The sequence below is a fragment of the Xiphophorus maculatus genome, chromosome 17 (genome assembly GCF_002775205.1).
Source record: "Xiphophorus maculatus strain JP 163 A chromosome 17, X_maculatus-5.0-male, whole genome shotgun sequence".
Taxonomy (NCBI): domain Eukaryota; kingdom Metazoa; phylum Chordata; class Actinopteri; order Cyprinodontiformes; family Poeciliidae; genus Xiphophorus; species Xiphophorus maculatus.
Window position 1 is genome coordinate 19,108,292 of NC_036459.1, and position 12,906 is coordinate 19,121,197.

General features: G+C 39.6%; 1 protein-coding gene across 1 annotated transcript; it reads left to right on the forward strand.

Annotated features, from left to right (window-relative positions):
• The first annotated feature begins 1,025 nt into the window (after nt 1–1,025).
• Nucleotides 1,026–11,383, forward strand: mkrn1 (makorin ring finger protein 1). The gene is made up of 8 exons (XM_005808137.3): nt 1,026–1,126; nt 1,713–1,844; nt 7,795–7,994; nt 8,959–9,182; nt 9,268–9,482; nt 10,329–10,439; nt 10,609–10,753; nt 10,978–11,383. The coding sequence occupies exons 1-8, from the start codon at nt 1,053–1,055 to the stop codon at nt 11,188–11,190; spliced, it is 1,314 nt and encodes a 437-aa protein (XP_005808194.1). The 5' UTR covers nt 1,026–1,052; the 3' UTR covers nt 11,191–11,383.
• The last annotated feature ends 1,523 nt before the right edge of the window (nt 11,384–12,906 follow it).

Sequence of the window (12,906 nt, forward strand, 5' to 3'; positions counted from 1 at the left end):
TAACTTTCCAAATCACTGCAGGAAATATTCTGCTTTATTATAAGTTGTTGAATCCAGAGCAACTCAGAGAAGCATGACCTCTAGTACATCCTGACCTCCAGTGGCTGTGGGCCAGATGTCTTTTCATGCAGTATGTATGAGGGAATGAAGAATAAAATCTTTGCCACTTGAAAACTTTATTTTCTTATTTATTTACCATTTACTATGTGTAATAATAATACATTCTGTAATTTGAGTTTCCCTTTCTAAAATGAGTGACAAAGAATGTGACTTTTTCCCTCCATTTTCTTACACCCGTATCCCATTGGGGTCATTGGGGTGCTGGTGCTTAACTCCAGTGATCAACAGGCGAGGTCACCCTGGACAGGTCATCAGTCTATCACATGGCGACCTGTCCAGAGACAGACAGGACAAACAATCATGCGCACACACCTAATGAGAATTTAGAGAGACCATGCAGAAAGACAGCAGGCTAGGATTCAAACCCAGGCAAGACCTTCTTGCTGCAAGGCAGCAGTGCTACCAACTGTGCCACTATGCAGCCGTCTTTTTCCATTACATTAAATTTTTTTTAGCTATGCTTCTGTGAGATTTATTCTTGGTTAGAAACAGTCATAAAAATTCCCTGAAATTGTTATTTTCCTTAGAGTTACAGTACACTCTACCAGTATTTCCTGGTAACAGACTACGTGTGTTTCAACCCAGCTTCCGAGCAGCGCCATCTGTAGGAGGCCGGAGGAAGCTCATGCTTACAGAATGTGGTTTATAGAGCAGAAATTAAACTAAACCTTCACTTAACCGCTATTTAAACAATGTAGCTCTTCTTCAGTTAATAGTGTTTCTTTCTTCTTCTTTTTTTCATGAAATTAAATGGGTTTCACGTGATGTGACCAATCAAGAATATTATAATTTAAACAAAAAATTAAGTTGTATAATAAAGAGTCAAAATAGGTTTTCGGTAATCATCGATCCCGATCGTTTGCTCCGAAAGTAGCCGAGCCTAAGCTGAGCTGTCCGGAACATCCGGCTGTAGCTTCTCAACATAAACAAAAATGGCGGAGGCAGCAGCAGCGTCTACGGTGGCTCCTTCAGTAACAGGAGGTTGGACAAAACATGTAACCTGCAGGTAGAGCGCTATCTTCGAGTATTGTAGTGCCAGGATGTATTCAGCTATTGGTTGACACGAATATTGGTTTGAGAGGACGGGTAGTGGCCGATTAATAGCCTGACGACAACCTCGGCTCTGTTACTGAGCTAGCTGGAGTCCTCTGTTATTGTGTTGACTATGGCCACTGAGCCACTTTAGCGGCCGGCTAGCTAGCTATGTTACGTACATTGTCAACTATTACCCGACTGGCATTCGTGTCAAACTTACACATACTGCCACACCTTGATAAAACCATAAATACTTCATAAGTCCTTTATATTCTTTCACCTTAAAGCAGCCGTGTGGTAACCAGTACACACTGTAATGAAAGATAGCATCTGGTGATAAATTCCTGATTGGTTCGTCATTCCAATAGTTTTATAGTCAGAGATTAGGAATGTAGTTTCAGTAATAAAGCCATAGGATGCATTTTCCTTAACTGTCTTCTGTACTGCTAGATGAGTGTTCAGCCTTTCAGTTCTGCCAAATTACCAATTTTAAAATGATTACCTTATTCTTTTTCTAATTCTTGTACTTGTTGTCTTTTTCACATTTGAATTTGCAGGTATTTCATGCATGGTCTTTGCAAAGAAGGAGACAGCTGTCGATACTCTCATGATCTTTCAAGCAGCAAACCTGCAGCCATGATATGCAAGTTCTTTCAGAAGGGAAACTGTGTGTTTGGAGATCGCTGCAGGTACTGACTACTCCAGGAATTTTACAAACACATGCCAGAATAAATCAGATATGGATGCAAATCTAATATGGGCTGGGAAATTATACTCATCCTGATCTAGACTGCTGTTACTAGTTTTCTAAAAGTAGCCATGCTCTGAACCAATCACAGCCTTGCTGGAGGGGCGTCTTAGCTATGCTGCTTGCTCCTCAAGTGACTGATATGTGAGACAGCTGCTTCAGTCAATGTGTTGTCTATCACTAAACTGTGGAGTTGCTGTTAAGCTCCACAGCTGCTCTATGGTGAGAGGAAGCTTTTATAAAACATGAATTTGTAAAGTTTTGTCGACATCCTCCTTTGGCTCTATGTTTCTGATGCTCTTTAGGTCAGTAGGAAACAGTTCCAGAGAATGAATTGCTTAATGTGATGGATGTTGTGCATTTGCAGTTTTGGTTCCTGGTGCCAGAAATCTCATGCAGCTGACTCCCATGCATCCTTTTTTTTGTTTAAGCACCTTCAGGTTCTTTTTATGTACTTTCAGCTTAGGGCCTAAATGAATTTGTGATTTGGATTCATAACAAACATAAACCCCAGAGAAAATGAAATTCACATATGATGGTTTTATTGAAACAGTTGGTTCTTGTTGATGCCCACCTTACTGTCACATTGCTTTCTGAAATGATTTTTATCACATCAGAAATATGTTACCAAGTATATTACAGACATAGTGAGTCCAAATGAATGGTACTTAAATAATCAGCCAGTCTTTGTTGCAGGCAAGGCAGTTCTTTATGATATGCATTTTGTCTACAGCAATATTAAGATGGCTTTAAATTTGTGTTGTGCAGTCCTAAAGAAATTACACACTTACTTCTGATAGTGGATTAGATTAGGGCATAAAATGAAACATTTCCCTAAATGCTTTCACTTAAATCAGAAAAGCAGCTTTTGTTGCTGCTTACATATTTATACACATTATGGTATTGCTTATTTTTATATAATATTCCAACAATAATGTTACCCATCATAGTTTTTATGCATATGAGCAGCCTGAGTGTGTTGAAGGTCACCATTTGCAGACTAAGCTGGTAGATGGTGGATGAGTTTTATTACAAAGACCATGAACCATAGCATGGCAGCCATTCTGTTGATTTAACTGAAATATTTAGTTCAAAATTGAATGTTACAAAACCAAAATGTTTTATTTGTTATTTTTCCCACCACTTTTTTTCTTTTAATTTTTACTTATTCGGGATTAAAACGGCTACAGGAGCGTCCTGGACTCTGGACCGGACTGATTCATTAATCATCTCAGATATTGTAGCTTGATTTCTGAGATTCTAAAAGAAAAACTGAATAATATCCATCCATCCGGAGAAAACCCATTTCGGCCGCCTGTATCCGGGGTCTTGTTCTTTCGGTCATGACCCAAAGCTCATGACCGTAGATGAGGGTAGGAACGTAGATCGACCTGTAAATCGAGAGCTTCATTTTTTGACTCGGCTCTCTCTTCACCACGATAAACCGGCACAGCGCCCGCTTCACTGCAGACGCTGCGCCAATCCGCCTGTCGATCTCCCTCTCCCTCCTATCCCCATTTGTGAACAAGATCCCGAGATACTTACACTCCTCCACTTGGGGCAGGACACCCCCTGACCTGGAGAAGGCACTTTATCTTTTTCCATCTCAAGACCATTGCCTCGGATTTGGAGGCACTGATCCTCATCCTGGTCGCTTCACACTCGGCTGCGAACCGCTCCAGCGAGAGCTGCAGATTACGATCTGATGAAGCCAATAGGACCACATCATCCTCAAAAAGCAGAGATGCGATCCTAAGGCCACCAAAATGGATCCCTTCAACACCTTGGCTGTGCCTAGAAATTCTGTCCATGAAAGTAATGAACAGAATCGGTGATAAAGGGCAGCCTTGGTGGAGTCCAACTCTCACAGGAAATGAGCCCGACTTACTGCCGGCAATGCGGACCAGACTCTGACACCGGTCATTCAGGGACCTGACAGGTTCTGAATAATATCCAAATTATTTTAATCATAGTTCTTTTTATAGTTCTGATCAAAAATTGTAATCTGAGTTCATTTTGTATGTCCAAGTTGAATATATTAAATATTTTATGCATACGTACTGAAGAAAATAATAATTTTCTTGAACGTCAGGGCAGATTAACGGGTGTTTATATTTTTTCTTTTTTTGGTGTAATGTAAACAATAAGACTTAACACTGACATGTTCCATTCTTTTTTTTTAACTGCACTGTACACTGTACTACTTGCACTGTAGCTACACTTTGATGCTGATTTAGACAGATATGTTCATTTAAAACACTCCAACATGCTGTGAATGTTGTCATTAGCATTTGAAGCTTCTCTCTTCCCCCTGTAGCCCCTAGGGCCAGACAGAATACACTGCAGACCGAATAGTAATTGCATAACAGTTTTTTTTCCTGAGCTGCTCTCTTTGTCAGACTGACCCCCTCCTCCCTCCTCCTCTCCTCCTCTCAGGCTGCTGCTGTTGGGTTCACCAGGTTCATTCTGCTGCAGCTCACTCCTTTTCTCTTTATGTATAGCTTCAGTACCCTCCCCCTCCTCAAACTCCACAAGCTTTCTGGGTAGCTTTTTGCACACAGTGTCTCATAACTAGGCCTAGTGCATCTTCATGTGTGAGTCTGTTTGGATGGATAAGAGGAGCTGATGAGAGAAGAAGGTTGATTTGGTTCATGTTTGGCTTTTGAATTGTGTGATTGCTTAATAAATGAGCGTTTTGATCAGGTTTATGGAACTCATCACTACCATTAGCATGTGATGTTTTTACCAATTTGTGGTTAAAAACAAAATGGGTTTTATGCTTTTACATAAAACCCATTTATGTAAACATAAAATGTTGTTATGAGGTGTTTGTGAATGTCAGTATGTTTGCGTTCACTGCTATCTCACTTTGTACATTCTTGTCAATTTGTCTTTGTGATGGATGCCCAGCCCCCCAGAAGCTCTGAGGGTTTCTGCTTGTTGACATAAACTTGACTAGGTTTTGGAAAATTATTTTATCGCACTGTTTGCACTTAATATGCAAATGTTGGTGTCAGATACTATTACTTAAAGTCAACATGGGTATATTTTAGAGTTGAATTGTTGTGGAAGTGTTATCTGGAAGTTGGGCTGCTTGATATTTAAAAATCTTGCAAAACTAGTATTATTAGTATAATTATTTTTTTTCCACTTACATTTTTGCTTTTTATTGCACTATTTAGAAGAAACAAGATAAATTATATGAAAAAAACACAAGAGCCTCAGGAAATGGACATATAACAAAAATAAATAAATATGAACAAGAGGACATAGCAGATATTATGACATATTTAAGCTTCAATAAGTCTATTCAGTGACCATATATAATATTTTATAAGTAATTAATTTGACCCATTTTTCATTTTGCATTGTTTCCTTGAATCTTTGGCTGAATGTCATTTTATCCATTTCATAACTGCTGCCAGACGTATTTTAGCTAAGTGCTGGTCTTCTTTTTTGGCTACCATATTGATATTGCCAAAATATGAAGATGCACATGCCATGCAATAAACTATCTTAATATTTTCTTTAGGAAAAGTAAATATAATCCCAAAAAATAACATTCTAAGCAGCTCCAAAACATGAGTGACTCAAGTCCTCAGAACCACATTGCCTCCAGCAGATTTGTTGCATTGCTGGTTGTTTTTTCTTAATAAGTGAAGTGATTAAAAAAGACAAACAAGATTTTTTCCAGTTGAATTCCCCCAGTCTTAATGAGCCGCTCGAAGTCATTTGAAACCATCCTTCATTTGAGAATGTGACAGAATTTTATTTATTTTTTCCCCATTTCTCCTACATATTTGGTAGAGTATTACTGTAATATTTCCGGCAGGCCAGCATACTAGCATAATGTGTATATAAATAGATTTTGATCATTTGTAGTTAAATGCGGCAACAATATTTCTAGAACTACATTTGGTTCACTTCCCAGATCAAATTTTCTTTCTTCATTATAATATTCTCTTAGTTGTAGATATATAATAAGTCCTGATTACAAAGTCCAAATTTTTTTTCTTCAAGTTTTGGGAACTCCTCATTGCTGATTTTTTTTTTTACAACAATGGAAAAAGGTCTTAGATTCAGCTCTTAAATGTTGAGTCAAACATGCCAGTTTTAAAGTAATTGTCCAGAACTATCCATCTTAAAGGGGTTTTTTTTGTTGTTCTTTCTTCAGTTCAACTTGTCTTGTTATCTTAAACCAAGTATCCAGTGTGGATATGACCACTGGATTAAGACCCTTTTTTTAAAAAAACAATTTGGTGTGCTGTGCTGTACTCTCCAGAAGCGTTTGCACTTGGTGATCTTGGATACGGGTCTGTAACTCTTTCCCTCTGGCGATGTAACGAGGGTCACGCCAGCAACACAAATAACCAAGCTGAGCCACAAAGTGATACAATTTCAAATTGGGAAGATTCATGCTGGCTTTGTGTTGAATACCTCGTTACTTTTCCAAATAAATCTTGATGTATGTTAGTATATCTTGTCCCACTCAATGAATTGTTTAAGTTACATGTCAACAGGGAGTGCCTGAAACAAACAGAGCAGTCTAGGCAAACGCATAATTTTTGGTACACTTCTCCTAAAATCCAGTGGCCATGTGGAACATCGTACAATATCTGTTTTGAGGTTTTGGAAAGTTAGTTCATAGTTATGTAGTAGTGTAGTGTTTGGTTTTAATGTTAGATCTTTCTTTTTTTTGGCATTCTATTTAATATTGTGGCAGAGGTGGTGTGTAGTATTTGGATTTTTTCATTTTTGTAACGAATTCATTAACCTAGATAATTAATTTCTTTGTCGTCAAAATCTCAACAAAATTTCATTCAGAGCTTTTATATACTGCATAGCCAAAAATGTAATGAAGTGCTAGATCAGTGCAAAACCCATTCGCCTGTAAACACCCACTATGAAGTGATCACAATATAAACAGCAATATTCAATAAATCAGTTCAGTGTTGGCACAAGTATAATAAACATCAACAGTGATACTGCATCAAACAGATAGCATCTTAACAAAGAAAAAGAATCGAGTTATTTGAGTAATGTCTTGATTAATGTGTCAGTGTTAAGTCCAGGTCACAGCTGTTGTAACACAGTGGGATGTTATGATTGTCTCTGGGTGGGATAAAGAGAGGAGCTGCTCTACTGCCTGTACCTTCCACCGGAGGGCAGCAGAGGGAACAGGTGAAGCACCAGATGGTGTTGCTCACACACAGAAAGCAGGAGGTGTAAATGGTGCTGATATCTGGAAGAGTTGGCCCAGTGACCTTCTCTGCTGTTGCCTCTCAGTCACTTTTGGAACAGCCAGAAATCACACTACCATTCCAAAAGTTAAAACACTGACACCGTCATGAGCCACTCCTCTACGTCCTCTAGTAGAACAGGGATTGATGTGCTTTCCCCACAGCTGAGGAGATGTCAGGATTCTCCAGAATAGTTACTCTGTGGTATTTAAAGTTGGTAACTCTCTCACCACCTCTCTGCCAACAGGGCATTAGTGGTTCTACTGGTTTCTGTGGAAATCCACAACCACTGCCCTGGTCTTAATGTTCAGAATTAGGTTAGTGTTACACCATGATGACTGCTGTTAAACCTTACCATAAAATATAAACCAGTAACTAACCATGAAGCAAGCAATAACCATTATATTTTGTCAAATGCCATCAAAATCAAGTAAGTATGTTTATCAATGTTTTGAGTTATATATCAAGGACGACTGTAGACAGGTGTGTGAACCTTTAGTCTGAAATGGTTTTAATAGGCTGGGGTTTGAGTTAAAAATGATCTCATCATTTATTTTACTGTATTCAAGTTTTAGGGGTTTTTTTTCTTTCATTTCAGGAAGTGAGTAGATGGTTTCTGCTCTGATGATGGGTTCTGTTTTGCTTGTTTAGGTTTGAGCACAGTAAACCCATAAAGAAAGAGGAGCTGCCAAACACCCAGACGCTGCCGCTGGCCTCTGTCTCCCAGGCCGACCCAGCCGACCCAACCGACCCGGCTGACCCAGAACCCAGGGGCATGTCGCCTGGGTCAGAGGCTCAGGACTGGGTCAACGCGGCAGAGTTTGTTCCAGGACAGCCGTACTGTGGACGAGGTGAGTGAACGGCTTCACTCACCTGACGTTGGTAGTGATCTTAATGTTTGAAAATATGACATTATTAAGTCATTTTAGATGTTTGAATGTGATCATTGGTACTGAACAACTTTCAGGGGCATCTAAGGGAAATATCAAATCTTAGTTTTTAATCATTCTAAAAATTTAACAAAATGTACATAGCTTCCTCACTTACAACTATATTTCATATCTTACATATAGAACTAGTAAAAACCCAGAAATCATTTTTTAATTAGAATATTAAATGAGACAAATATGTCTATGTACTATACAGTAAGTGCATTAATTCATGGTTGGGCTTTCACTAGACGGCTACAATGCAGTCGCTTTTCTCTAATGGCCCGTGTCCTGAATGCTGTATGGTGGCTCTTGAGGTACATTAGCGACCGCTTTGACTTTTAACCGTCATAAAGGTCAATCATGCCAGGATCACAGGCTTTATGTGCTTTCAGCTCATGCAGCTGGGATTCCAGAAACAAGGTGTGTTGGTTCCTGTTGACAGCATTCACTTGAGCAGTGTGTGTGAGACATCGTACACACATTCTGTGAGGAATGACGTCGTCACACAGGGCACTCTAAAACTTTTAATGCCGTAAATTCAAGTAACGTTTCTGACTCGGATCCTCAGCATGTTTCCATTCAGCTGCTCAGACCATATCTCACTAATTCCACTAGAGCAGATAGTTTCATGGCTGTAGTTTTAGTCAATATTTACATTTTAGCAAAAAGTGGCAAGTTCTCTATTAAAGTTTGGTATTACAGCAGTCCAAGACATTATCACCTCCAGCCTGAAGAAATGTTGTAAATAGTAAACGATCACATTTAATCTGCTGGGGTAAATGTTCATCAGACAGAGAGCAGGACTTATCCACTCTGCAGCGCAACAATGAAACATTTAGTAAATTGTGTGTGCGCACGCATGTGTGTGTGTGTGTGTTCACAGCTGAGCCAGTGAAAGTGGAGAGCTCGGCCCCTCTCATTGAGGAGTTTGACAGCGACGCAGGCCCAGACAACAAAGACCTGAGGAAGCAGCTCTGTCCATACGCTGCTGTTGGAGAGTGTCGCTACGGAGTCAACTGTGCTTATCTCCATGGTGACGTGTGTGACATGTGCGGCCTGCAGGTTCTCCACCCCAGTGACAGTTCCCAGCGCTCAGAGCACACCAAGGTGAAGGAATCAGGCAGGCGTCAGAGAGAGCATGTTTATTCCAAACCCTGCAGCACTGAATGTTGGTTAACTGTCCTCCCTCCAGGCGTGCATTGAAGCTCATGAGAAAGACATGGAGATTTCTTTTGCCATCCAGCGCAGTAAGGACATGATGTGTGGCGTGTGTATGGAGGTTGTGTTTGAGAAGTCCAACCCAAGCGAACGTCGTTTTGGGATCCTCTCCAACTGCAGCCACTGCTACTGTCTGAAATGCATTCGCAAGTGGAGGAGTGCCAAGCAGTTCGAGAGCAAAATTATCAAGTAAGCAGATTTATTTCTATAGCTTGGAGAGCAGTTACTTCATCCTGCGTCCTCCAACACAGTCTAAGGAACAAACAGTGTGTAAAAATGTTTGACAAAGTTATGAATCTTTGTCCTAATTCAGACAGGACAATAACAAATTTGCCATGTAATAAAAAATTATATAATAAATTTTTTATTCACTGTATAAAAATTAACAGTTTTTTATACAGTAAATTTTCAACCTATCTAAATAGGAATGTTATCATGGAATATTTTCCACTTTTTACCAGGTATTGATCTTTCTGAATTTACAGCCTAAACCAGAGGCGCCCAAAGTGGCTCCTGAGGGCCGACATCCTGCATGTTTCCTCTCCCTGGTGGTAGAAACAACTTTCCCACCATGTCAATGTTTTTCTATTGAGCCATCATTTGATCCAGGTGTGTTAAACCAGAGAGAACTAGAACATACAGGATGCCCTGACCCTAACCAGGACACACTTTGGGCACCACTGACCTAGTCAAAACTTCTAACCATAAAAGTGCAACCCAGATAAAGAGGCCTTAGTCCTCAATGTGGCCGTCACAGGTTTGATTCCCAGCCTGGTGACCTTTGCCCCATGTCTTCTCTCTCTCTTTACCTACTTTCTTGTCCAGCACTTTCAGATAAAAACCACTAGAGCCAAAAACACCTTCAGCAGTACAGGCAAGAAGTTATGTGACTGTTCACACTAGATACATCAGTTTTAAATTGCTTAGAGTACACAACCTATTATTCACTTCAAAACTTAAACTAGCCGGCCCTGTTGATCTGAAGGATGATGCCTGTCAACTAGAGGTTTGGTAATCTCTTCTTTCTTTCTTTAGGTCCTGTCCAGAGTGTCGAATCACATCTAACTTTGTCATCCCGAGTGAGTACTGGGTGGAGGACAAAGAGGACAAGCAGAAGCTAATCCAGAAATACAAGGATGGCATGGGGTACGTTGCCTGCTTCCTACATGAGCTCTGCTGCTCTGCTTAGTGGCTGACATCAAATCAAGTTGATCAAATATTTAGATTTAGTTAGGTTTTTATTCAAACTAATTTACTTTTCTTTTGTTGCTGCTTTCACTGAGAAAGCCTGACCTCTGTTTTCTGTTGTCTGTAGGAGTAAACCATGTCGGTACTTCGATGAAGGTCGTGGAACTTGCCCTTTTGGCTCAAACTGCTTCTACAAACACGCCTTCCCTGATGGACGTCTAGAGGAAGCTCAGCCGCAGAGAAGACAGACTGGATCCAATAACAGGAACCGGGTAAACACATTTCCCAAAACCGCTAACATGCATTCACAAAGCTTTACAGTGAGCAGTTCTGTTAAGTGACCACTGCTAGATAAAACTCCCACTTTGTAGTGGAGCTGGAAAGCAAAAAACTAGTTGAGTATAGGAAGAGCAGATTAAAGAAAGTGAAAAGCAGTTAGTTTCTCTGAGTGTGTGAGAACTAGCAGACACTTTATAAGACCCATTCCAATTCTCAGAGCTCGAGGCGGACGCCACTGTGGGACATCTTTGACGAGAGAGAAAGCACCGACTCGTTCGACAACGACGACGAGGAGATGGTGACGTTCGAGCTGAGTGAGATGCTTCTCATGCTGCTTGCTGCAGGAACCGACGACGAAGTGACGGATTCAGAGGACGAATGGGACTTGTTTCATGAGGAGCTCGACGATTTCTATGAGATTTACCTATAGCACCTCCCTCCTAACCCCACCACCCATATACTCTAGACATTAGAATGGACTGTCTTGTGTGAGTGATGGACAGTAGCTTCCCCTCTGTATTGTGGCAGTGCCTTTAAGCAGGCCATGAATAATAAATGAACTTATAAAAACTAAAAAAAAAAAGAAAACTCCACCTCCGTGCGCTCGTGCTAAACATTTTATAGACCTCTATCCTTGTGAGTCTTTCTTGCGTGGTTTATTAAAATATAAAATGAGAAAAAGAAGTCAATATAAAATCTAATTAAAGTAACCATTAAGAAATTGCTAAGACATCGTCCAGTTTGTTTGTGGGTTTGACTTGTTTATCATCTATCCAGGTATTTGTACATACTTCTGAGACTCTGCACTTGAACTTACTCAGCACCGTTTACTGTAACTGAGATGGGCATGTTGTAAGACTTTACATATGGTTGTTGAAGGCCGGGACTTCTTTTCTGTCTGTTTATAAAGCTGCTGATGTTTAATAAATTTACCATAATCAGTTCCTGGCCTTTGTTGGGATTTTTTTATGGTTAAAATCTAATTATGATGGACTAATTGAAAAAATAAATAAATATGAGAAGTCAGGCAAAGAAAGGCAATGTGCTTTCCAAATAAACAAAATTGTTAAAATCGTCAGGCAGCATGGGATAAAGTTCTACTGTTATGTTGATGACACGCAGTTATATCTATCCATAAACCTTAATTCAGGCAGATTACAGACATTTCTGATGTAAACACCCGGACGACTCTAAGCTTTCTCTTTTTAGATTCTGACGACAAAGAATTTGTATTTGGACCAGAACTAATGAAAAAGAACCTGCTTCATCAATCACTTGATCTGGACGGCAGTGGATCAGCTTCTGATGATAAAATAAATTATCTTGGTGTTATTTTTGTCCAGAATGTCATTTAAATCTCGTCTTAAACAATTCCAGAATATTACCACTCCTGTATGATACTGGAAACATAATCCATGCATTTATTACTTCACTAAATATTGACTGAGGAAACTGAAGCCAAAAGTGTTGAAATGCTCAATATATGAAATAATTATAAGAAACATTTGATTCAGTCAGACTTGGAACATGTATTTTATTAGCCTACAGTATATTTCATGAAACACTGACAGGTCGTCTGTAGCTGTGTTTCTTTCACTAATAGAATTCCTTGTTACACTGCGGCCGTCCCTCCCAGAGGAAATGTCTTTCTGAATAGTGAAAGAGCTTGTCATTTTTTAAACATGTAATTTTTTAAACATCATTACTCTCTTTCTCATAAGGGGCAGCACTTTGTTTACATTTTTGAAACAACATAGCCTGCTCATGTATAATCTGATGTGCCTTTGCATATTGTATGGCAATTGTACCAGCAATCGAAACGTAGATTCACACAAATATAAAAACAGAATTAAGAAAAACACACTGTACACTAGGGGCTAAAATACAATATAAAATACTGTGCAGTAATTAGAAATAGCAATTAGACTGTGCAACTGAATATGATCTCTCTTTCTTTTTTTAAAGAAAGCACAGAAGCACATAAGCACTGTTGTGCTTATTTACAATAAATGAAAAAGTGTGTGAACAACAGAGATGTTGCAAGACAGTCAACCTGTTAGTGGGGAACAGAGGGGAGGAAGGATCTGTGATAACTGCTGGATGCAGCCATCTGTCACTGAAGCAGCTCTTCATCTGCTCTGGGTCA

Excerpts from the sequence above, each read along its gene's own strand:
- mkrn1 (XM_005808137.3), top strand. The coding sequence starts at position 1,053 with ATGGCGGAGGCAGCAGCAGCGTCTACGGTGGCTCCTTCAGTAACAGGA. Across the intron at positions 9,183-9,267 it reads AGCGCTCAGAGCACACCAAG|GCGTGCATTGAAGCTCATGA; the intron begins GTGAAGGAATCA and ends TCCTCCCTCCAG. Across the intron at positions 10,440-10,608 it reads AAATACAAGGATGGCATGGG|GAGTAAACCATGTCGGTACT; the intron begins GTACGTTGCCTG and ends TGTTGTCTGTAG.